The sequence below is a fragment of the Phoxinus phoxinus genome, assembly GCF_949152265.1.
Source record: "Phoxinus phoxinus genome assembly, chromosome: 22".
Lineage (NCBI taxonomy): Eukaryota > Metazoa > Chordata > Actinopteri > Cypriniformes > Leuciscidae > Phoxinus > Phoxinus phoxinus.
This window is the reverse complement of record NC_136897.1, coordinates 383,366-409,030: the sequence shown is the minus strand read 5'-3', so window position 1 is coordinate 409,030 and position 25,665 is coordinate 383,366. Positions and strand designations below refer to the sequence as shown.

Sequence of the window (25,665 nt, the reverse complement as noted above, 5' to 3'; positions counted from 1 at the left end):
TTACACACACATCCAGATTCACACACAACTGTTGAGTCACACACACATCCAGATTCACACACAACTGCAGAGTCTCACACACATCCAGATTCACACACACATCCAGATTCACACAAACATCCAGATTTACACACACATCCAGATTCACACACAACTGCAGAGTCACACACACATCCAGATTCACACACACATCCAGATTCACACACACATCAGATTCACACACACATCAGATTCACACACACATCAGATTCACACACAACTGCAGTCACACACACACACTTCCAGATTAACACACAACTATAGAGTCACACACACACACACATCCAGATTCACACACAACTGCAGTCACACACACACACACACACATACAGATTCACACACAACTACAGTCACACACACACAACCAGATTCACACACAACTACAGTCACACACACACACAACCAGATTCACACACAACTAGTCACACACACACATCCAGATTCACACACAACTGCAAATTCACACAAACAACTGCAGATTCACACACAACTACAGTCACACACACACACACACACATCCAGATTCACACAAACAACTGCAGATTCACACACGACTACAGTCAAACACACACATCCAGATTCACACACACATCAGATTCACACACAACTGTTGAGTCACACACACATCCAGATTCACACAAACAACTGCAGAGTCACACACACATCCAGATTCACACACAACTGCAGAGTCACACACACATCCAGATTTACACACACATCCAGATTCACACACAACTGCAGAGTCACACACACATCCAGATTCACACACACATCAGATTCACACACACATCAGATTCACACACACATCCAGATTCACACACAACTGTTGAGTCACACACACATCCAGATTCACACACAACTGCAGAGTCACACACACATCCAGATTTACACACACATCCAGATTCACACACAACTGCAGAGTCTCACACACATCCAGATTCACACACACATCCAGATTCACACACAACTGCAGAGTCTCACACACATCCAGATTTACACACACATCCAAATTCACACACAACTGAAGAGTCTCACACACATCCAGATTCACACACACATCCAGATTCACACACACATCCAGATTTACACACACATCCAGATTCACACACAACTGCAGAGTCTCACACACATCCAGATTCACACACACATCCAGATTCACACACACATCCAGATTTACACACACATCCAGATTCACACACAACTGCAGAGTCACACACACATCCAGATTTACACACACATCCAGATTCACACACAACTGCAGAGTCACACACACATCCAGATTCACACACACATCAGATTCACACACACATCAGATTCACACACACATCCAGATTCACACACAACTGTTGAGTCACACACACATCCAGATTCACACACAACTGCAGAGTCACACACACATCCAGATTTACACACACATCCAGATTTACACACACATCCAGATTCACACACACATCCAGATTCACACACAACTGCAGAGTCTCACACACATCCAGATTCACACACACATCCAGATTCACACACACATCCAGATTTACACACAACTGCAGAGTCACACACACATCCAGATTTACACACACATCCAGATTCACACACAACTGCAGAGTCACACACACATCCAGATTCACACACACATCAGATTCACACACACATCAGATTCACACACACATCCAGATTCACACACAACTGTTGAGTCACACACACATCCAGATTCACACACAACTGCAGTCACACACACATCCAGATTTACACACACATCCAGATTCACACACAACTGTTGAGTCACACACACATCCAGATTCACACACACATCCAGATTTACACACAAATCCAGAGTCACACACACATCCAGATTCACACACACATCCAGATTCACACACAACTGCAGAGTCTCACACACATCCAGATTTACACACACATCCAGATTCACACACAACTGTTGAGTCACACACACATCCAGATTCACACACACATCCAGAGTCACACACACATCCAGATTCACACACACATCCAGATTTACACACATATCCAGAGTCACACACACATCCAGATTTACACACACATCCAGATTTACACACACATCCAGATTCACACACACATCCAGATTTACACACACATCCAGAGTCACACACACATCCAGATTTACACACACATCCAGATTCACACACACATCCAGATTCACACACACATCCAGATTTACACACACATCCAGATTCACACACACATCCAGATTTACACACACATCCAGTCACACACACATCCAGATTCACACACACATCCAGATTCACACACACATCCAGATTTACACACACATCCAGTCACACACACATCCAGATTTACACACACATCCAGATTTACACACACATCCAGATTCACACACAACTGCAGAGTCTCACACACATCCAGATTTACACACACATCCAGATTCACACACAACTGCTTCATTGTGTGTGTGTGTTAATGAAGCATGTGTGTGTTAATGAAGCATGTGTGTTAATGAAGCGTGTGTGTGTTAATGAAGCGTGTGTGTGTTAATGAAGCGTGTGTGTTAATGAAACGTGTGTGTGAATGAAGCGTATGTGTGAATGAAGCGAGTGTGTATGTTAATGAAACGTGTGTGTTAATGAAGCGTGTGTGTGTTAATGAAACGTGTGTGTTAATGAAGCGTGTGTGTGTTAATGAAGCGTGCGTGTTAATGAAGGAGTGGAGCGTGTTCCTCTATCAGCCATCGATCCGTGTGAAAGTGAGCTCAGGTGAGGAAACTCTACACTCACACTCAAACACCTACACACACACACACACACACACACTCCAACACCTACACACACACCTAACCACAGGCCACAGCCTCGGCAAGGAGTTGCTAAAAATACTCAATCAGTGTTGGTCTGGAAGCCATTATTAAAGATGAGATTCTGACCCTGTGAAGGTCAATCCAGAGCTACACAGATGCACCCAACACACACACACACACACACACACACACACACACACTTCTGCTCTGAGCGATCCACCATTACATTAGTTTACTGGCCAATGTGGAGGGAAAGAACCTCAACACAAAGCCTTACATTCAATATTATATGATCAATTTCTGTCAGAGCAAAATTTAACTACAAGGATCAAAAGAACTGTTCATTTCCATTAGTTAGTTTATCTACTGTCATCAGAAGCAAAATAAAGAAGCAGGAGTTCAGAAAATTGTTCGTTCAGATGGTTGAGTGAACTGAGTCATTATTCAGAAGTGTTCCCCGAAGCCCCTGCACAACATAAACAGTTGGAGGTTCTCCTCGTTCACCGTCAGGAGGTTCTCCTCGTTCACCGTCAGGAGGTTCTCCTCGTTCGCCGTCAGGAGGTTCTCCTCGTTCACCGTCAGGAGGTTCTCCTCGTTCACCGTCAGGAGGTTCTCCTCGTTCCCCGTCAGGAGGTTCTCCTCGTTCCCCGTCAGGAGGTTCTCCTCGTTCCCCGTCAGGAGGTTCTCCTCGTTCGCCGTCAGGAGGTTCTCCTCGTTCCCCGTCAGGAGGTTCTCCTCGTTCGCTGTCAGGAGGTTCTCCTCGTTCGCCGTCAGGAGGTTCTCCTCGTTCCCCGTCAGGAGGTTCTCCTCGTTCGCTGTCAGGAGGTTCTCCTCGTTCCCCGTCAGGAGGTTCTCCTCGTTCGCTGTCAGGAGGTTCTCCTCGTTCGCCGTCAGGAGGTTCTCCTCGTTCACCGTCAGAGTTCTCCTCATTCACCGTCAGGAGGTTCTCCTCGTTCGCCGTCAGGAGGTTCTCCTCGTTCCCCGTCAGGAGGTTCTCCTCGTTCCCCGTCAGGAGGTTCTCCTCGTTCCCCGTCAGGAGGTTCTCCTCGTTCGAAGTCAGGAGGTTCTCCTCATTCCCCGTTCTCCTCGTTCGCTGTCAGGAGGTTCTCCTCGTTCGCGTCAGGAGGTTCTCCTCGTTCACCGTTCTTCTCGTTTGCTGTCAGGAGGTTCTCCTCGTTCGCCGATCTCCTCGTTCGCCGTCAGGAGGTTCTCCTCGTTCCCCGTCAGGAGGTTCTCCTAGTTCCCCGTCAGGAGGTTCTCCTCGTTCCCCGTCAGGAGGTTCTCCTCGTTCGAAGTCAGGAGGTTCTCCTCATTCCCCGTTCTCCTCGTTCGCTGTCAGGAGGTTCTCCTCGTTCGCCATCAGGAGGTTCTCCTCGTTCGCCATCAGGAGGTTCTCCTCGTTCGCCGATCTCCTCGTTCACCGTCAGGAGGTTCTCCTTGTTCACCGTCAGGAGGTTCTCCTCGTTCGCTGTCAGGAGGTTCTTCTCGTTCGCCGTCAGGAGGTTCTCCTCGTTCGCTGTCAGGAGGTTCTCCTCGTTCGCTGTCAGGAGGTTCTCCTCGTTCGCCGATCTCCTCGTTCGCCGTCAGGAGGTTCTCCTCGTTCGCCGTCAGGAGGTTCTCCTCGTTCGCCGTCAGGAGGTTCTCCTCGTTCGCCGATCTCCTCGTTCGCTGTCAGGAGGTTCTCCTCGTTCGCCGTCAGGAGGTTCTCCTCGTTCGCCGTCAGGAGGTTCTCCTCGTTCACCGTCAGGAGGTTCTCCTCGTTCGCTGTCAGGAGGTTCTCCTCGTTCGCCGATCTCCTCGTTCGCCGTCAGGAGGTTCTCCTCGTTCACCGTCAGGAGGTTCTCCTCGTTCGCTGTCAGGAGGTTCTCCTCGTTCGAAGTCAGGAGGTTCTTCTCGTTTCCCGTCAGGAGGTTCTCCTCGTTCCCCGTCAGGAGGTTCTCCTCGTTCGCTGTCAGGAGGTTCTCCTCGTTCGCCGTCAGGAGGTTCTCCTCGTTCACCGTCAGGAGGTTCTCCTCGTTCGCTGTCAGGAGGTTCTCCTCGTTCGAAGTCAGGAGGTTCTTCTCGTTTCCCGTCAGGAGGTTCTCCTCGTTCGCCGTCAGGAGGTTCTCCTCGTTCGCCGTCAGGAGGTTCTCCTCGTTCCCCGTTCTCCTCGTTCGCCGTCAGGAGGTTCTCCTCGTTCACCGTCAGGAGGTTCTCCTCGTTCCCCGTTCTCCTCGTTCGCCGTCAGGAGGTTCTCCTCGTTCGCCGTCAGGAGGTTCTCCTCGTTCCCCGTCAGGAGGTTCTCCTCGTTCGCCGTCAGGAGGTTCTTCTCGTTCCCCGTCAGGAGGTTTTCCTCGTTCCCCGTCAGGAGGTTCTCCTCGTTCCCCGTCAGGAGGTTCTCCTCGTTCCCCGTTCTCCTCGTTCGCCGTCAGGAGGTTCTCCTCGTTCACCGTCAGGAAGTTCTCCTCGTTCTCCGTTCTCCTCGTTCGCCGTCAGGAGGTTTTCCTCGTTCCCCGTCAGGAGGTTCTTCTCGTTCGCCGTCAGGAGGTTTTCCTCGTTCCCCGTCAGGAGGTTCTTCTCGTTCCCCGTCAGGAAGTTCTCCTCGTTCCCCGTTCTCCTCGTTCGCCGTCAGGAGGTTCTCCTCGTTCACCGTCAGGAAGTTCTCCTCGTTCTCCGTTCTCCTCGTTCGCCGTCAGGAGGTTTTCCTCGTTCCCCGTCAGGAGGTTCTTCTCGTTCCCCATCAGGAGGTTCTCCTCGTTCACCATCAGGAGGTTCTCCTCGTTCACCGTCAGGAGGTTCTCCTCATTCCCCGTTCTCCTCGTTCGCCTCAGGAGGTTCTCCTCGTTCCCCGTCAGGAGGTTCTTCTCGTTGTGTGAATCTGAGTCTGTCTCAGTTTGATCTCGCCTGCGTCTCACTGTACTAACACACAGACTTCATCTGAGAGTCTCTTCAGCAGCGTTTCATTAGCAGATTCACAGACTCAACTCAGAACACGCCAAAATAAAAGTCTGGTTTAAGACAGAAATATATTACTATTGTTGAGTAGAATGTGCCTCTCAAAGGTCCTCTATGGTAATAAGAAATAATCAATAATAATGAGTAATAATAACAATAATACTGTTTTTAAGGAATTTCCCACAATAAACCTTAGTTGTGCAGCATATTGTTTGCCAAAAACTGAAAGGTTAAAATTTTTAAAATGTAATAAAATAAAATTTGAACAGACTAAATTTAACTGTTAAAGTTCATGCATTAATTTGATTACTATTGTTTTTGATAATAAATCTGTATTAAATCATAAAAAACAGAATCCATAAAAATTAAACTGAACAACACAGAGTTTCTGAAAATGTAAGTATTATTATTAAAAAGTTATTAAATTATTCAGTTAAGTGTTTATGAATTTGTTTTATTTATTTTTTTATTGAAAAAACATTAAAAGACAAAACATGGAATGTGTAAAATAATAATAAATCATATTTCCTGTTTGCAGCAGAACAGTAGAGCGATGGTTCAGTTCAAGGAGTGACTGAACAATATTTATTTGATACTAAATTATTATTTCTTGGATATAACTTCTCTCTAATGTATTTCACCCTTTTTTGTAGTTCATAAACTTCCCAAACACTCCATATAAACAAAACGGTCTCAAACAGCATGTGTCATGAACAATTAGAGCTCTTTACTCTCATGATCAACACACTATTCATATAAGGTTCCCACAACACAGTAATAGTTAATGTGAGTCACGTGAGATGATTCAGTGAGGAAGTGATTCATGACTCCTGTGTTCAGTTCAGTCTAATTAGCCAATCGGTTCCACTGATTCATTCAAAGGAAGCACTTCTTTCCCTGAATTAGGACACGTTGTGTTGCATGCTGAAGGTTTTGTGTGCAGTCAGCAAGGCCAACGCAAAAGACCAAAATCACAACTCAGCTAAATTTGTATATATCTGCAGATTCAGCAGGACTCACTGTATTACAGTCATATACATCTGCCTTCACATTCACACAGCATTTGAAGGCAAATCTTCAGTTAGTGTGTGCATTTGGCAATAGTGTTTTTAAGTTCCTCATCCGGAGGACTGTTCTCCTCCCATGTAAGTGTGTTTCAATACTGTTTGATTGCATGAAAGTGTAAGTCAAGTGAAGCTGAAGCACTTTAAAGCACTGCAGTCAGATGATGATGTGGTGATGATGTGGTGATGATGTGGTGGTGTGGTGATGATGTGGTGGTGATGATGTGGTGGTGATGATGTGGTGGTGATGATGTGGTGATGATGATGTGGTGATGATGATGTGGTGATGATGATGTGGTGATGATGTGGTGGTGATGATGTGGTGATGATGATGTGGTGATGTGGTGATGATGATGAGGTGATGATGATGTGGTGATGATGATGTGGTGATGATGATGTGGTGATGATGATGTGGTGATGATGATGTGGTGATGATGATGTGGTGATGATGTGGTGGTGATGATGTGGTGATGATGATGTGGTGATGTGGTGATGATGATGTGGTGGTGATGTGGTGATGATGTGGTGGTGATGATGATGTGGTGGTGATGATGTGGTGATGATGATGTGGTGATGTGGTTATGATGATGTGGTGATGATGTGGTGATGATGTGGTGGTGATGTGGTGATGATGATGTGGTGGTGATGTGGTGATGATGTGGTGGTGATGATGATGTGGTGGTGATGATGTGGTGATGATGATGTGGTGATGTGGTGATGATGATGTGGTGGTGATGTGGTGATGATGTGGTGATGATGATGTGGTGGTGATGTGGTGATGATGTGGTGGTGATGATGATGTGGTGATGATGATGTGGTGATGATGATGTGGTGATGTGGTTATGATGATGTGGTGATGATGTGGTGGTGATGATGTGGTGATGTGGTGATGATGATGTGGTGGTGATGTGGTGATGATGTGGTGATGATGATGTGGTGGTGATGTGGTGATGATGTGGTGGTGATGATGATGTGGTGATGATGATGTGGTGATGATGATGTGGTGATGTGGTTATGATGATGTGGTGATGATGTGGTGGTGATGATGTGGTGGTGGTGATGATGTGGTTATGATGATGTGGTGATGTGGTGATGATGATGTGGTGGTGATGTGGTGATGATGTGGTGGTGATGATGATGTGGTGGTGATGATGTGGTGATGATGATGTGGTGATGTGGTTATGATGATGTGGTGATGATGTGGTGATGATGTGGTGGTGATGTGGTGATGATGATGTGGTGGTGATGTGGTGATGATGTGGTGGTGATGATGATGTGGTGGTGATGATGTGGTGATGATGATGTGGTGATGTGGTGGTGATGTGGTGATGATGTGGTGATGATGATGTGGTGGTGATGTGGTGATGATGTGGTGGTGATGATGATGTGGTGATGATGATGTGGTGATGATGATGTGGTGATGTGGTTATGATGATGTGGTGATGATGTGGTGGTGATGATGTGGTGATGTGGTGATGATGATGTGGTGGTGATGTGGTGATGATGTGGTGATGATGATGTGGTGGTGATGTGGTGATGATGTGGTGGTGATGATGATGTGGTGATGATGATGTGGTGATGATGATGTGGTGATGTGGTTATGATGATGTGGTGATGATGTGGTGGTGATGATGTGGTGGTGGTGATGATGTGGTTATGATGTGGTGATGATGATGTGGTGATGTGGTGATGATGATGTGGTGGTGATGTGGTGATGATGTGGTGGTGATGATGATGTGGTGGTGATGATGTGGTGATGATGATGTGGTGATGTGGTTATGATGATGTGGTGATGATGTGGTGATGATGTGGTGGTGGTGATGATGTGGTTATGATGATGTGGTGATGATGTGGTGATGATGATGTGGTGATGATGTGGTGGTGATGATGTGGTGATGTGGTGGTGATGATGTGGTGATGATGATGTGGTGATGTGGTGATGATGATGTGGTGATGATGTGGTGGTGATGATGTGGTGATGTGGTGGTGATGATGTGGTGATGATGATGTGATGATGTGGTGATGATGATGTGGTGATGTGGTGGTGATGATGTGGTGATGATGATGTGGTGATGTGGTGGTGATGATGATGTGGTGATGTGGTGGTGATGATGTGGTGATGTGGTGATGATGATGTGGTGATGTGGTGGTGATGATGATGTGGTGATGTGGTGGTGATGATGTGGTGATGATGATGTGGTGGTGATGTGGTGATGATGTGGTGGTGATGATGATGTGGTGATGATGATGTGGTGATGATGATGTGGTGGTGGTGATGATGTGGTTATGATGTGGTGATGATGATGTGGTGATGTGGTGATGATGATGTGGTGGTGATGTGGTGATGATGTGGTGGTGATGATGATGTGGTGGTGATGTGGTGGTGATGATGATGTGGTGATGATGATGTGGTGATGTGGTTATGATGATGTGGTGATGATGTGGTGATGATGTGGTGGTGGTGATGATGAGGTGATGATGATGTGGTGATGATGTGGTGGTGGTGATGATGTGGTGGTGATGATGTGGTGATGATGATGTGGTGATGATGATGTGGTGATGATGATGTGGTGATGATGTGGTGGTGATGATGATGTGGTGGTGATGATGTGGTGATGATGATGTGGTGATGATGATGTGGTGATGATGATGTGGTGGTGATGTGGTGATGATGTGGTGGTGATGATGATGTGGTGGTGATGATGTGGTGGTGATGATGTGGTGATGATGATGTGGTGATGATGATGAGGTGATGATGTGGTGGTGATGATGTGGTGATGATGATGTGGTGATGATGATGTGGTGGTGATGTGGTGATGATGTGGTGGTGATGATGATGTGGTGGTGATGATGTGGTGATGATGATGTGGTTATGATGATGTGGTGATGATGTGGTGGTGATGATGTGGTGGTGGTGATGATGTGGTTATGATGATGTGGTGGTGATGATGTGGTGGTGGTGATGATGTGGTTATGATGATGTGGTGATGATGATGTGGTAATGATGTGGTGATGATGATGTGGTGATGATGTGGTGATGGTGATGATGTGGTGATGATGATGTGGTGATGTGGTGATGATGTGGTGGTGGTGATGATGTGGTGGTGGTGATGATGTGGTGGTGGTGATGATGTGGTGATGATGTGGTGATGATGTGTTTACCTGTGTGAACGGGCCTCTGTGAACCGAAGCGCTGGAGTCCGCAGCACATCTCTGCTCCAGCACTGCACTGTAATCCACACTGTCGAAGTTGGTCCTCCACACCATCACCTGCACATGGTCACATGATGAGCGCTGCGCACTGAACACACACACACACACACACACTTTTGTGTGTATCATACAGCAGAGCATCACCTGTTGATCAGAGCCAGCGGAGGCGAAGTAGTCTCCGGTCCTGGAGAAGCTCACACAGGTGGCAGGACCCTAAAAACACACAATCATTATGAGACGACCCGTAAAGAAGAATTCTAATGATGCTTCTCAAAGTAGTTGAAAGAATAATTTAATGTTGTTTGCTGGTCTTATACATAAAACAGCAGCTTGGACATTGGTCTAATCATCTCCTTCAGCCCACAGTGGAGTCGGTCACAAGCGGCTTTATTCTGCACTGTAATCTAGAAGGACGCCAGTCGTTTCCTTCTATACACACAATTCTCAGAGAGCCAGAGAGAACAGAAGAAACCCTCGGCCGTCTGTAGGAGGAAAATTATAGCGTCATGAAGCCATATTGACTTTGGCTGAAGAGAGCAGGATAAATTTAGGCTGTACATGAGCTGAACTCAGACCAGACACTGCAAAACCAAACCACACACACACACACACACACACACACACACACACACACACACACACTCTCTCTCTCTCTCTCACATCCTGTGCTCATGGAGTGTAAGGGTTTTGGAGTGTAACACAGTCGATGTCAAGTATCCACTCACTGAATTCACTAGTGTGTGTGACTCACAGTGAGTTTGCTAACATACGTTAGCTGTCATGTTTGAAGTTCTGAATAGAAACATGATGTTTATCATTTATTGGACTAGATTTCCCTAAATTTATATTAGACAAGCGACTGATGCACCAATTAAATTAAACACGACAGCCTACGTTTCGTGAATGTACAGTACTAGTAATCAAAATGATTCTAGGATTTCCTGAAACTTCAGTGAACCATCTCTCCTTCCACACGCTGCAGGTTTCCAGTGCCAGAGGATATAAATCAGCCGCAGAGCATCACGAGCTCCACATCTCGCCAGTTCAGATGTGTCATGTGTTCTAGCTCAAGCACACCTGGTGCCACTAATGAAGCCCTTGATTCGTGAGACAACACCTGTTCTGCAGATCTGTGTTGATGTGAGGGATTATATTCAGGGGGTGAGTAATTTTGAGACCACAGAAGCATTTTCAGTTGAATTTGGGGAAACCACTTGAAACATTTGTTGTGTTGAGCTATTTCAATCACTTTTGTTTGATTTTTTCATTGCAAACAGCTTAAAGTCTGTACATTTTGCCAATAAACCTGATTTGCAGTGGGTTGAATAATTTAGATTACAACTATATAGGCTACTAGGAACACAACAAAGACTGCAATCCAAGTCCAAATCACATTCTTTGCTGTCCCAAATTAATTGATATAAGTACCAGTGTAGAACACTATATAGAAACTGTGTCTATTCCTCGTTTAGTGAGGCCAAACAATAAATCTACTGCAGGATCTAAGAAAAATCTAATTGTGATTAAACCAGAAAATCTCAATATTAGTGAACAAAAACGATGTCTAAAGCTAGGTCTTCTAAACATTAGATCGCTTACACCTAAGGCGGTTATTGTAAATGAAATGGTCACTGATAATAGCTTTGATGTACTCTGCCTTACTGAAACCTGGCTTAAACCAAATGATTATTTCGGTCTTAATGAGTCCACTCCACCAGGATACGGTTATAAGCATGAGCCCCGTCTGATTGGTCGTGGCGGCGGTGTTGCAACAATCTATAGAGATATTCTTAATGTTACTCAGAAAACAGGCCACAGGTTTAATTCGTTTGAAGTACTTGTTCTAAATGTTACGCTCCTAGATGTAAGAAAGAAATCCCTATTATCTCTAGCCTTGGCTACCGTATATAGACCGCCAGGGCCTTACGCTGATTTCCTAAAAGAGTTTGCAGATTTTCTCTCAGATCTATTGGTCAATGCCGATAAGGCAATAATTGTTGGAGATTTCAACATACACGTTGATAACACAAATGATGCGTTAGGAGCTGCGTTTACAGATTTATTAAACTCCTTTGGGGTCAAGCAAAACGTTAGTGGTCCCACTCATCGTCTTAATCATACTCTAGATTTAATTATATCATATGGAACCGATCCAACCGATATAGATATTATACCGCAAAGTGATGATGTCACTGATCATTACATGGTAACTTGCATACTACGTACGGCTGAAATGTGTCATGTTGCGCCGCGTTATCGACCAGGCAGAACAATCCTTCCAACTACTATAGATAGATTCTTGAATAGCTTACCTGATCTATCTCCGCTCCTCAGTGAACCCAAACAAACAGAGGAACTAGAGGAAATGACTAGCAGTATGAGCACCATTTTCTCTAGTACATTAGAAACTGTTGCACCAATTAGATTAAAAAAGGTTAGAGAGAAAACTAAAGCACCATGGTACAACAGTGCTACGCATGTTATCAAGAGAGAAACTCGTAACTTAGAGCGCAAATGGAAACAAACTAATTTAGAGGTCTTTAGAATCGCGTGGAAAGACAGTATGTCACGTTATAAAAAGGCTCTAAAAGCAGCCAGGTCTGAGCATCTCCGCAAACTAATAGAAAATAACCAAAACAATCCAAGGTTTTTATTTAACACCGTGGCTAGATTAACAAATAAACAGACATCACCTGAACAAAATATTCCGTTACATTTTAATAGTAATGATTTCATGAATTTCTTCACTGAGAAAATAGAAAGCATCAGAAACACAATTGTAAATGTACAATCTTTGACAGCGTCTTATGATTCAGCCTCAATTATCGCCCCTCAAGAACAACTACAGCGCTTTACAACTATAGGACAGGAAGAGCTAAATAAACTTATCACTGCATCTAAACCAACAACATGTTTATTAGATCCAATACCCACTAAACTACTGAAAGAAGTGTTACCTGTAGTGGAAGAGCCTCTTCTCAATATTATTAACTCGTCTCTATCTTTAGGACATGTTCCAAAAACATTCAAGCTGGCAGTTATAAAACCTCTTATTAAGAAACCACAATTAGATCCAAATAACCTAGCAAATTACAGACCCATTTCAAATCTTCCATTTATGTCTAAAATACTAGAAAAAGTTGTGTCCGCTCAATTGTGCTCTTTCTTGCAAGAAAACGATATCTATGAAAAGTTTCAGTCAGGATTCAGGCCACATCATAGCACAGAAACTGCGCTGGTTAAAATTACAAATGATTTACTTTTAGCTTCTGACCAAGGCTGTATCTCAATACTAGTTTTACTCGATCTTAGTGCTGCGTTCGACACTATAGATCATAAAATACTCTTAGATCGACTTCAAAATTACACTGGTGTTCAGGGACAGGCATTAAGCTGGTTTAGATCGTACCTATCAGACCGTTACCATTTTGTCCATTTAAATGGGGAAAAATCAAAGATAACGTCAGTAAATTATGGAGTGCCGCAGGGATCTGTATTAGGCCCCCTGCTATTCTCAATTTATATGCTGCCACTTGGTAATATTATAAGAAAACATGGAATAAGTTTCCACTGTTATGCTGATGACACTCAATTATATATTTCATCTAGACCAGATGATAACACTAAATTATCTAAAATGACAGAGTGTGTTAAAGATATAAAATATTGGATGACGTGTAATTTTCTTCTATTAAATTCAGATAAAACGGAGGTACTACTGATTGGTCCAAAAAACTGCCCACAAAACCTCTTACAATACAACCTTAATCTAGATGGACGTCCTGTTATTTTATCCTCTACAGTAAAAGACCTGGGTGTTATACTAGACCGCAACTTGTCTTTTGAAAATCATATTTCAAATGTCACAAGAACAGCCTTTTTCCACCTTAGAAACATTGCTAAGCTACGTAATATGCTATCAGTTTCTGATGCAGAAAAGTTAGTTCATGCATTCATGACCTCGAGACTAGATTACTGTAATGCTCTATTAGCTGGTTGTCCTGCATCCTCCGTAAACAAGCTACAGTTAGTCCAAAATGCAGCTGCTAGAGTTCTTACTAGGTCAAGAAAATATGATCATATAACACCAATTTTATCATCTATACACTGGTTACCTATTAAGTTCCGTATCAATTACAAAGTATTGTTACTGACCTATAAAGCCCTAAATGGTTTAGCTCCTGTGTATTTAAGAGATCTTCTATCGCCATATATTCCATCGCGCTCTTTAAGATCGCTAAATTCGAGGCTTCTGGTCGTACTTAGGATATCTAAGTCCACTAAAGGAGGGAGGGCGTTTTCACATCGAGCTCCTAAACTCTGGAATAGCCTTCCTGATACTGTCCGAGGCTCAGACTCGCTCTCCCAGTTTAAAACTAGATTAAAGACGCATCTCTTTAGCCAAGCATTCACATGATGCATCTCATACCTTTTATACTACAGTTAAATCAGATCAAATGCATTCATATTAAGAACAGCAGCTACGCTAATTATTTCCCATCTGCCTTTTTTGTTGTTATCTCGGGACGCCTGTCACTATAACTCAAAGAGAGTTCGTCAGCTCCAGTTACGTATCCAGCCTCTCATGGAGACTTCAGATGCCCCGACGCCTGTGAAGAGACGACCCAACGCCGGCGATATGTTATGCCCTAAATTTCATGATTAACTAACTGTATTTTTGTATGTATATTTTTGAAATGCATTTTCTGTAAAGCTGCTTTGAAACAATGTGTATTGTGAAAAGCGCTATACAAATAAACTTGAATTGAATTGAATTGAACTGCAATGCAGATAGTACATCATGGTAACTGTAAAAAAAAATAATTCCAAACATGGATGTAACATCATCTGAGTATTGTGTGTTGAGGTTAGAGTAAAAGCATGTGCTTTAGAGCAGTGTGCTGTTGTATAAGGCCGAACGTGTCTCAGCCTGAAGCGTCAGAGGAAGAGATGACGGCAGATGAACATGAGGAATGTGAACTGGACGAGTCTCTTCTGCTGAACACGTCTGTAACACACACATGTGTGCACATGCTCAACTACACTGCACAGCTCCTGTAAAACATGCGAAATATCTACAGTTGACTCAGAGAACAATGAGACAATAACTCTTCACACGTTAAAAACTACTGTCAGGATTTACTACAGACACGCAGAGAGAAATGAGTGATGGAAACAGATATTTCTGCAGTTAGTTATGCATTTGTAGGAGTTTCCCTTTCAGACGTGATATGGAAGGAGAGTATTTAAATTAATCATGCAAAACGTGATTTACTAAGGTGCGCTCGTCAGTTTACTGGTATAGTGGCATCGCCCAAAGAAGGCATGTCTTAAGCACTGGTCTGTATTTGACTGCATGCTCATTGCATTCTGAACTGTTCTGTGGTGCCATCTTACGCTTCCCTACCGACAGACAGACCGAGCGTTTCAATACAAGAAACAGTAGAACATATACAAGTACATTTAGTAGTGAAAAATTAAGAATAAATAAAAAAGTATAAAAACACAATTAGGTTTAGTCATAATAAACATTTACAGACCAATACATTTTAAAACCAAAACACCTAAAATCACCTGATTTAAACCGTTTATAAACTTTAATCCCAGTACTACTGCGAGAATCTGAAAGATTTTATCATTATAATGATACGGTTTGTTTAAAAGACTGTTTGAGAAGCTGTTTCAAATCTATACATGACAGCTGCTTTCTCTGCACTCTTAGAAGAAAATTATCTTTTAACAATTCGTTAAATTTGCATCTATGCATGTACTCAACCCAGAGAAAGAACATGTTCCCCTGAATATAATCCCTCACAATAGCACAGATCTGCAGAACAGGTGTTGTCTCACTAATCAAGGGCTTCATTAGTTGCGCCAGGTGTGCGTGAGCTAGAACACATGACATATCTGAACTGGCGAGGTTTGTTGAGTGTCACGTTTGACTGCATGTTAGAAATATGATGGCTAAGAACTGGCTCAGCACATGTGCGAGACTAACTGATGCTGACTAACAGTCTGAGCCTCACCGGACGAACCGCACACACAGACACCACACACACACTAGCATGAAGCGTCGCACACACAGACACCACACACACACTAGCATGAAGCATCGCACTCACAGACACCACACACACACTAGCATGAAGCATCGCACACACAGACACCACACACACACTAGCATGAAGCATCGCACACAGAGACACCACACACACACTAGCATGAAGCATCGCACACACAGACACCACACACACACTAGCATGAAGCATCGCACACACAGACACCACACACACACTAGCATGAAGCATCGCACACACAGACACCACACACACACTAGCATGAAGCATCGCACACACAGATACCACACACACACTAGCATGAAGCATCGCACACACAGACACCACACACACAATAGCATGAAGCATCGCACACACAGACACCACACACACACTAGCATGAAGCATCGCACACACAGACACCACACACACACTAGCATGAAGCATCGCACACACAGACACCACACACACACTAGCATGAAGCATCGCACACACAGACACCACACACACACTAGCATGAAGCATCGCACACACAGACACCACACACACACTAGCATGAAGCATCGCACACACAGACACCACACACACACTAGCATGAAGCGTCGCACACACAGACACCACACACACACTAGCATGAAGCGTCGCACACACAGACACCACACACACACTAGCATGAAGCATCGCACACACAGACACCACACACACACTAGCATGAAGCGTCGCACACACAGACACCACACACACACACTAGCATGAAGCATCGCACACACAGACACCACACACACACTAGCATGAAGCATCGCACACACAGACACCACACACACACTAGCATGAAGCATCGCACACACAGACACCACACACACACTAGCATGAAGCATCGCACACACAGACACCACACACGCACTAGCATGAAGCATCGCACACACAGACACCACACATGCACTAGCATGAAGCATCGCACACACAGACACCACACACACACTAGCATGAAGCATCGCACACACAGACACCACACACACACTAGCATGAAGCATCGCACACACAGACACCACACACACACACTAGCATGAAGCATCGCACACACAGACACCACACACACACACTAGCATGAAGCATCGCACACACAGACACCACACACACACTAGCATGAAGCATCGCACACACAGACACCACACACACTAGCATGAAGCATCGCACACACAGACACCACACACACACTAGCATGAAGCATCGCACACACAGACACCACACACACACTAGCATGAAGCATCGCACACACAGACACCACACACACACTAGCATGAAGCATCGCACACACAGACACCACACACACACTAGCATGAAGCATCGCACACACAGACACCACACACACACTAGCATGAAGCATCGCACACACAGACACCACACACACACTAGCATGAAGCATCGCACACACAGACACCACACACACACTAGCATGAAGCGTCGCACACACAGACACCACACACACACTAGCATGAAGCATCGCACACACAGACACCACACACACACTAGCATGAAGCATCGCACACACAGACACCACACACACACTAGCATGAAGCATCTGCTGATCCTCTCAGAGCCAAGAGAGACTCTGGCCAATGGCAGCTTCCAGAGACACAGACTCGTACTGATGACTACAGGAACCCTGTGAACCCTTACAGGACATTCACAAACCTTTATGAGAATGAGATTCCTCTGCAGTCGGAGTGACATCTTTATTTCCACGCTCGTTACATGTATTACTAAAGATGAAGCCGTTTGTACCTTGATGACACATCTAAAGACATGCCAGAAACACTTCTTGACATGTTTGTTCTGAGACTAAACTTCAGAATAATGTGAACCGTGAAAAAAAATCCCTGTAAATAACCTTGTAAAGTTAGGATTAGCCATGTGACGGTATCAGATTTTCACATCACGATAATTTAAGTTTTTTTAATTAAACTCCTCGTGAACTGGAAGTTGTGGCCAACTTCACTTGTGATTTCAATTGTGATCGGTTTTCCCAGTGAAAAGGAAAACTGAATGAGAAAAATAGAGGGCGTGGCTTTTTTCTGCTGGGAATTGATTAGTAGGCGTTCCCTTCAGATCGAACACAAGATTACAATCTGACGTAATCAGAGAAGGAAGCACATTTTTAGATTTTGATCAAAGATTACAAAGACAAACAATGTTTTTTTTTTATTAACTTGCATGGATGATTCTTGACCACAAGAATAGTAACGTGTGCTAATAAAATACATGAGGTCGATTTAGATTTCATGACTTCATGTTAAAGCACTTAAGTTCTATGCGGTGTGAACGGAACTGAAATTAACTAGCTGTTAATGACGTATTCAAACTCGCATCAGGGACGCGTGTCTCTTCTGTGTGTGCGCCGTGCAGGAAAACCACAGGGAGAAGATTTGTGTTGCCAGATCTTGCTCGAAATAAAGCACATAATAAACCAAAACAAATCCTTTATATTAACATTAAGACCAAGGCATTGTGATATTGAAAGGCCTTTGTATATCTGGAACTGCCGCTCTAGCAGGAGCTGGAGGGCGTCTCATTTAAAAGCCGGACAGCAGTGTTCGAGTGGACTGAACAAGAGCTGTTCAGTGGGACGTCAGGCAGTGTAGAAGACGAGGTCAGACACCGGACTCCTGGAGCCATTAATGTGTCCGAGACGAACCCAGTGACGTCCAAACGCGAGTCTCATCTCCTCCTGCTGCCTCGGAGTCTGATCTGCCATCAACACGAGCATTGTAGCTAGTTAACCAATGGGGGGTTTCCCACACGACTGCTCGTCACATGATGGAAAACTCCGTCTTCAGCCCAAAACACGTCTTTGAGCCGACTTAAGCTCTGTGATCGTGATCTGCTCCTCATGTGCTGCCTGTGTTTGCAGCGGTGTGTTGAGCTGAAGCTGACAGAGGTCACGCACTCATCCCACTGACGCTAGCAGGCGTTCGCTACACTAACGCTAACGCTAACCAGGAGGCTTCAGGTCTGAGCGCTAACATGACTCACCTTCAGTATGTCGGCGTGCGCTGTAATACTCGATAGATTTAGCCAACGCTCATGGGATTAATTCATGCATATGCAGAACAACATACACTGAAGAATAACACATTTTAGGAGTCTATTCCAGATATGCTTTCCATAAACATCACGGTGAAGAATACTGATTTTAGCATTTGAGGTATAGATGAAGATTGAGTCAAGCAATTCAGGAGTCTGACGTTAGCTTCTGTCTTGATGCACTTCCTGACCATTAAGCTCAAGGTACAGCGGTGCCTTTGTCTCTATGATAATGTTAAGGTTTGAGCAATCGAGTCAGGATGATTGGATTAGCAACACAATAGCTGATTTGCTCGGTTTCTCTGGAGTAATCTAGATAGTTTGCCACACAGGTTTTTGCTGGATAGAATCAACTCCTCCCTACTTTCCACTCCCAGAAATCCCCCCCCCCCCCTTGGAATGGAGATAAAATTGCAATGTAAACTGTTAAGATTTAGATAATGCTGGAAGTACTGCGCCCGTACAGTGGAGTTCTCAATGAAGAATAACTTCTGTTAAACGCAATCCCAACTGACTCCTAGTCCCTGCTTCGCTGAAAGAAAACTTTACAGCAGCTTCGACCCATCAGATTCCCAAGTGCTCCACCAGCCCTGGTGCAACGAACTGCCTCGTGAAGATTTAGGTACGATAGGCATCAGGGAATGATGCAGAAGTTATAAGAGTGAGTGTGTGATTTAGTGCATGAAGAAGGTTGTCCGAAAATACAAAGCAGTCAGGCCAGCGTTTGCCCCGTGTCCAAGACTCCGCCTTCAGCGCACAGCTCCTGGAGTGTGAGTGGAGGATCAAGGATCAGGTCCAGGATCCTGAGTGTGGAGTCGCTGGAGGTCAGGGTTAAGGTCAGGGTCAGGGTTGGGGTCAGAGGTTAGGGGTGTATACCTGATGGCCGTGCAGTGTGTAGAGCAGGGTTAGGGTTAGGCCCTCCAGCAGGTCCAAGATCTTGAGTGTGGAGTCGCTGGAGGTCAGGGTTAAGGTCAGGGGTTAAGGTCAGGGGTCAGCGGTGTGTACCTGATGGCCGTGCAGTGTGTAGAGCAGGGTTAGGGTTAGGCCCTCCAGCAGGTCCAGCATCTTTAGTGTGGAGTCGCTGGAGGTCAGGGTTAAGGTCAGGGGTCAGCGGTTTGTACCTGATGGCCGTGTAGTGTGTAGAGCAGGGTTAGGGTTAGGCCCTCCAGCAGGTCCAGCATCTTTAGTGTGGAGTCGCTGGAGGTCAGGGTTAAAGTCAGGGGTCAAGGTCAGAGGTCAGGGGTCAGCGGTCTGTACCTGATGGCCGTGCAGTGTGTAGAGCAGCCGGCCCTCCAGCAGGTCCAGGATCCTGAGTGTGGAGTCGCTGGAGGTCAGGGTTAAGGTCAGGGGTCAGAGGTCAGCGGTCTGTACCTGATGGCCGTGCAGTGTGTAGAGCAGCCGGCCCTCCAGCAGGTCCAGGATCTTGAGTGTGGAGTCGCTGGAGGTCAGGGGTCAGGGTTAAGGTCAGGGGTCAGGGTTCGGGTCAGAGGTCAGGGGTCTGTACCTGATGGCCGTGCAGTGTGTAGAGCAGCCGGCCCTCCAGCAGGTCCAGCATCTTTAGTGTGGAGTCGCTGGAGGTCAGGGTTAAGGTCAGGGGTCAGGGTTAAGGTCAGGGGTCAGGGTTGGGGTCAGAGGTCAGGGGTCTGTACCTGATGGCCGTGCAGTGTGTAGAGCAGCCGGCCCTCCAGCAGGTCCAGGATCTTGAGTGTGGAGTCGCTGGAGGTCAGGGTTAAGGTCAGGGGTCAGAGGTCAGGGTTAAGGTAAGGGGTCAGGGTTCGGGTCAGAGGTCAGGGGTGTATACCTGATGGCCGTGCAGTGTGTAGAGCAGCCGGCCCTCCAGCAGGTCCAGAATCTTGAGTGTGGAGTCGCTGGAGGCTGAGATAAGGAAGTTTCCTGACGGATGGAAGGAGAGGCCGTTCACCGCCGCACTATGAACTAGAACACACACACACACACACACACACACACACACACACACACACAAACACACTTATATCATCTAAACAATTACATAAAACATATAAACCGTAAAAACTAATTGCATTGCAAAACTTTATTTTGGATGGTTTTCAACAACTAAAACGTGTCGGCACAAAACACATTTTTCCCATTGCAACTAACCCCAGTTTAATGTATAAAGTTATATGTTCTCAAGGTAAAAAGTGTTCTTATTTTGTTGTTGTTGCAAAAGTCTCATGAATTATTAATAATTCAGAAATATTGTTACATCTTTAAGGAGTCGCACCTCATGACATTTGACAATAAAACAAACCATGTCTTGTCATTAGGTCAAATTTGACTTATTGACCTTGCTTGTTTTTGTATGTTGTAAAGTTTTTAAATAAAAATAGGCGAAGGCAGACACTACAGGCGTCAGCAGCACACGCCCCCCGCAGGCGAAGGCAGGCACTACAGGCGTCAGCAGCACACGCCCCCCGCAGGCGAAGGCAGGCACTACAGGCGTCAGCAGCACACGCCCCCCGCAGGCGAAGGCAGACACTACAGGCGTCAGCAGCACACGCCCCCCGCAGGCGAAGGCAGACACTACAGGCGTCAGCAGCACACGCCCCCCGCAGGCGAAGGCAGACACTACAGGCGTCAGCAGCACACGCCCCCCCCAGGCGAAGGCAGACACTACAGGCGTCAGCAGCACACGCCCCCCGCAGGCGAAGGCAGACACTACAGGCGTCAGCAGCACACGCCCCCCGCAGGCGAAGGCAGACACTACAGGCGTCAGCAGCACACGCCCCCCACAGGCGAAGGTAGACACTGCAGGCGTCAGCAGCACACGCCCCCCGCAGGCGAAGGCAGACACTACAGGCGTCAGCAGCACACGCCCCCCGCAGGCGAAGGTAGGCACTACAGGCATCAGCAGCACACGCCCCCCACAGGCGAAGGCAGACACTACAGGCGTCAGCAGCACAAGCCCCCCACAGGCGAAGGCAGACACTACAGGCGTCAGCAGCACACGCCCCCCACAGGCGAAGGCAGACACTACAGGCGTCAGCAGCACACGCCCCCCACAGGCGAAGGCAGACACTACAGGCGTCAGCAGCACACGCCCCCCACAGGCAAAGGCAGACACTACAGGCGTCAGCAGCACACGCCCCCCACAGGCGAAGGCAGACACTACAGGCGTCAGCAGCACACGCCCCCCACAGGCGAAGGCAGACACTACAGGCGTCAGCAGCACACGCCCCCCGCAGGCGAAGGTAGGCACTACAGGCGTCAGCAGCACACGCCCCCGCAGGCGAAGGCAGACACTACAGGCGTCAGCAGCACACGCCCCCCACAGGCGAAGGCAGACACTACAGGCGTCAGCAGCACACGCCCCCCGCAGGCGAAGGCAGGCACTACAGGCGTCAGCAGCACACGCCCCCCGCAGGCGAAGGCAGGCACTACAGGCGTCAGCAGCACAAGCCCCCCGCAGGCGAAGGCAGACACTACAGGCGTCAGCAGCACAAGCCCCCCGCAGGCGAAGGCAGACACTACAGGCGTCAGCAGCACACGCCCCCCGCAGGCGAAGGCAGACACTACAGGCGTCAGCAGCACACGCCCCCCACAGGCGAAGGCAGATACTACAGGCGTCAGCAGCACAAGCCCCCCGCAGGCGAAGGCAGACACTACAGGCGTCAGCAGCACACGCCCCCCACAGGCGAAGGCAGACACTACAGGCGTCAGCAGCACACGCCCCCCGCAGGCGAAGGCAGACACTACAGGCGTCAGCAGCACACGCCCCCCGCAGGCGAAGGCAGACACTACAGGCGTCAGCAGCACACGCCCCCCACAGGCGAAGGCAGACACTACAGGCGTCAGCAGCACACGCCCCCCACAGGCGAAGGCAGACACTACAGGTGTCAGCAGCACACGCCCCCCGCAGGCGAAGGCAGACACTACAGGCGTCAGCAGCACACGCCCCCCACAGGCGAAGGCAGACACTACAGGCGTCAGCAGCACACGCCCCCCACAGGCGAAGGCAGACACTACAGGCGTCAGCAGCACACGCCCCCCGCAGGCGAAGGCAGACACTACAGGCGTCAGCAGCACACGCCCCCCGCAGGCGAAGGCAGACACTACAGGCGTCAGCAGCACACGCCCCCCACAGGCGAAGGCAGACACTACAGGCGTCAGCAGCACACGCCCCCCACAGGCGAAGGCAGACACTACAGGCGTCAGCAGCACACGCCCCCCACAGGCGAAGGCAGACACTACAGGTGTCAGCAGCACACGCCCCCCGCAGGCGAAGGCAGACACTACAGGCGTCAGCAGCACAAGCCCCCCGCAGGCGAAGGCAGACACTACAGGCGTCAGCAGCACACGCCCCCCGCAGGCGAAGGCAGACACTACAGGCATCAGCAGCACACGCCCCCCACAGGCGAAGGCAGATACTACAGGCGTCAGCAGCACACGCCCCCCGCAGGCGAAGGCAGACACTACAGGCGTCAGCAGCACACGCCCCCCCCCAGGCGAAGGCAGATACTACAGGCGTCAGCAGCACACGCCCCCCGCAGGCGAAGGCAGACACTACAGGTGTCAGCAGCAAAAGCCCCCCGCAGGCGAAGGCAGACACTACAGGCGTCAGCAGCACACGCCCCCCGCAGGCGAAGGCAGACACTACAGGCGTCAGCAGCACACGCCCCCCACAGGCGAAGGCAGACACTACAGGCGTCAGCAGCACACGCCCCCCACAGGCGAAGGCAGACACTACAGGCGTCAGCAGCACACGACCCCCGCAGGCGAAGGCAGACACTACAGGCGTCAGCAGCACACGCCCCCCGCAGGCGAAGGCAGACACTACAGGCGTCAGCAGCACACGCCCCCCGCAGGCGAAGGCAGACACTACAGGCGTCAGCAGCACACGCCCCCCACAGGCGAAGGCAGACACTACAGGCGTCAGCAGCACACGCCCCCCGCAGGCGAAGGTAGGCACTACAGGCGTCAGCAGCACACGCCCCCCACAGGCGAAGGCAGACACTACAGGCGTCAGCAGCACACGCCCCCCACAGGCGAAGGCAGACACTACAGGCGTCAGCAGCACACGCCCCCCACAGGCGAAGGCAGATACTACAGGCGTCAGCAGCACACGCCCCCCGCAGGCGAAGGCAGACACTACAGGCGTCAGCAGCACACGCCCCCCCCCAGGCGAAGGCAGATACTACAGGCGTCAGCAGCACACGCCCCCCGCAGGCGAAGGCAGACACTACAGGTGTCAGCAGCAAAAGCCCCCCGCAGGCGAAGGCAGACACTACAGGCGTCAGCAGCACACGCCCCCCGCAGGCGAAGGCAGACACTACAGGCGTCAGCAGCACACGCCCCCCACAGGCGAAGGCAGACACTACAGGCGTCAGCAGCACACGCCCCCGGCAGGCGAAGGCAGACACTACAGGTGTCAGCAGCACACGCCCCCCACAGGCGAAGGCAGACACTACAGGTGTCAGCAGCACACGCCCCCCGCAGGCGAAGGCAGACACTACAGGCGTCAGCAGCACACGCCCCCCGCAGGCGAAGGCAGACACTACAGCTGTCAGCAGCACACGCCCCCCACAGGCGAAAGCAGGCACTACAGGCGTCAGCAGCACACGCCCCCCGCAGGCGAAGGCAGACACTACAGGTGTCAGCAGCACACGCCCCCCGCAGGCGAAGGCAGACACTACAGGCGTCATCAGCACACGCCCCCCGCAGGCGAAGGCAGACACTACAGGCGTCAGCAGCACACGCCCCCCGCAGGCGAAGGCAGACACTACAGGTGTCAGCAGCACACGCCCCCCGCAGGCGAAGGCAGACACTACAGGCGTCAGCAGCACACGCCCCCCGCAGGCGAAGGCAGACACTACAGGTGTCAGCAGCACACGCCCCCCGCAGGCGAAGGCAGACACTACAGGCGTCAGCAGCACACGCCCCCCGCAGGCGAAGGCAGACACTACAGGCGTCAGCAGCACACGCCCCCCGCAGGCGAAGGCAGACACTACAGGCGTCAGCAGCACACGCCCCCCGCAGGCGAAGGCAGACACTACAGGCGTCAGCAGCACACGCCCCCCGCAGGCGAAGGCAGACACTACAGGCGTCAGCAGCACACGCCCCCCACAGGCGAAGGCAGACACTACAGGCGTCAGCAGCACACGCCCCCCGCAGGCGAAGGCAGACACTACAGGCGTCAGCAGCACACGCCCCCCGCAGGCGAAGGCAGACACTACAGGCGTCAGCAGCACACGCCCCCCGCAGGCGAAGGCAGACACTACAGGCGTCAGCAGCACACGCCCCCCGCAGGCGAAGGCAGACACTACAGGCGTCAGCAGCACACGCCCCCCACAGGCGAAGGCAGACACTACAGGCGTCAGCAGCACACGCCCCCCGCAGGCGAAGGCAGACACTACAGGCGTCAGCAGCACACGCCCCCCGCAGGCGAAGGCAGGCACTACAGGCGTCAGCAGCACACGCCCCCCGCAGGCGAAGGCAGACACTACAGGCGTCAGCAGCACACGCC

At 48.7% G+C, this 25,665-nt stretch overlaps 1 protein-coding gene across 1 annotated transcript in view; it reads right to left on the bottom strand.

Annotated features, from left to right (window-relative positions):
• Positions 1 to 25,665, bottom strand: part of poc1a (POC1 centriolar protein A) — a 102,257-nt gene that overhangs the window by 38,770 nt on the left and 37,822 nt on the right. Inside the window, exons 7-9 of the mRNA XM_079597507.1 lie at positions 20,983 to 21,116; positions 10,186 to 10,254; positions 9,991 to 10,098 (exon numbers count right to left, since the gene is read on the bottom strand). Coding sequence (XP_079453633.1) covers positions 9,991 to 10,098; positions 10,186 to 10,254; positions 20,983 to 21,116 — 311 coding nt within the window. The remainder of the gene's footprint in view (positions 1 to 9,990; positions 10,099 to 10,185; positions 10,255 to 20,982; positions 21,117 to 25,665) is intronic.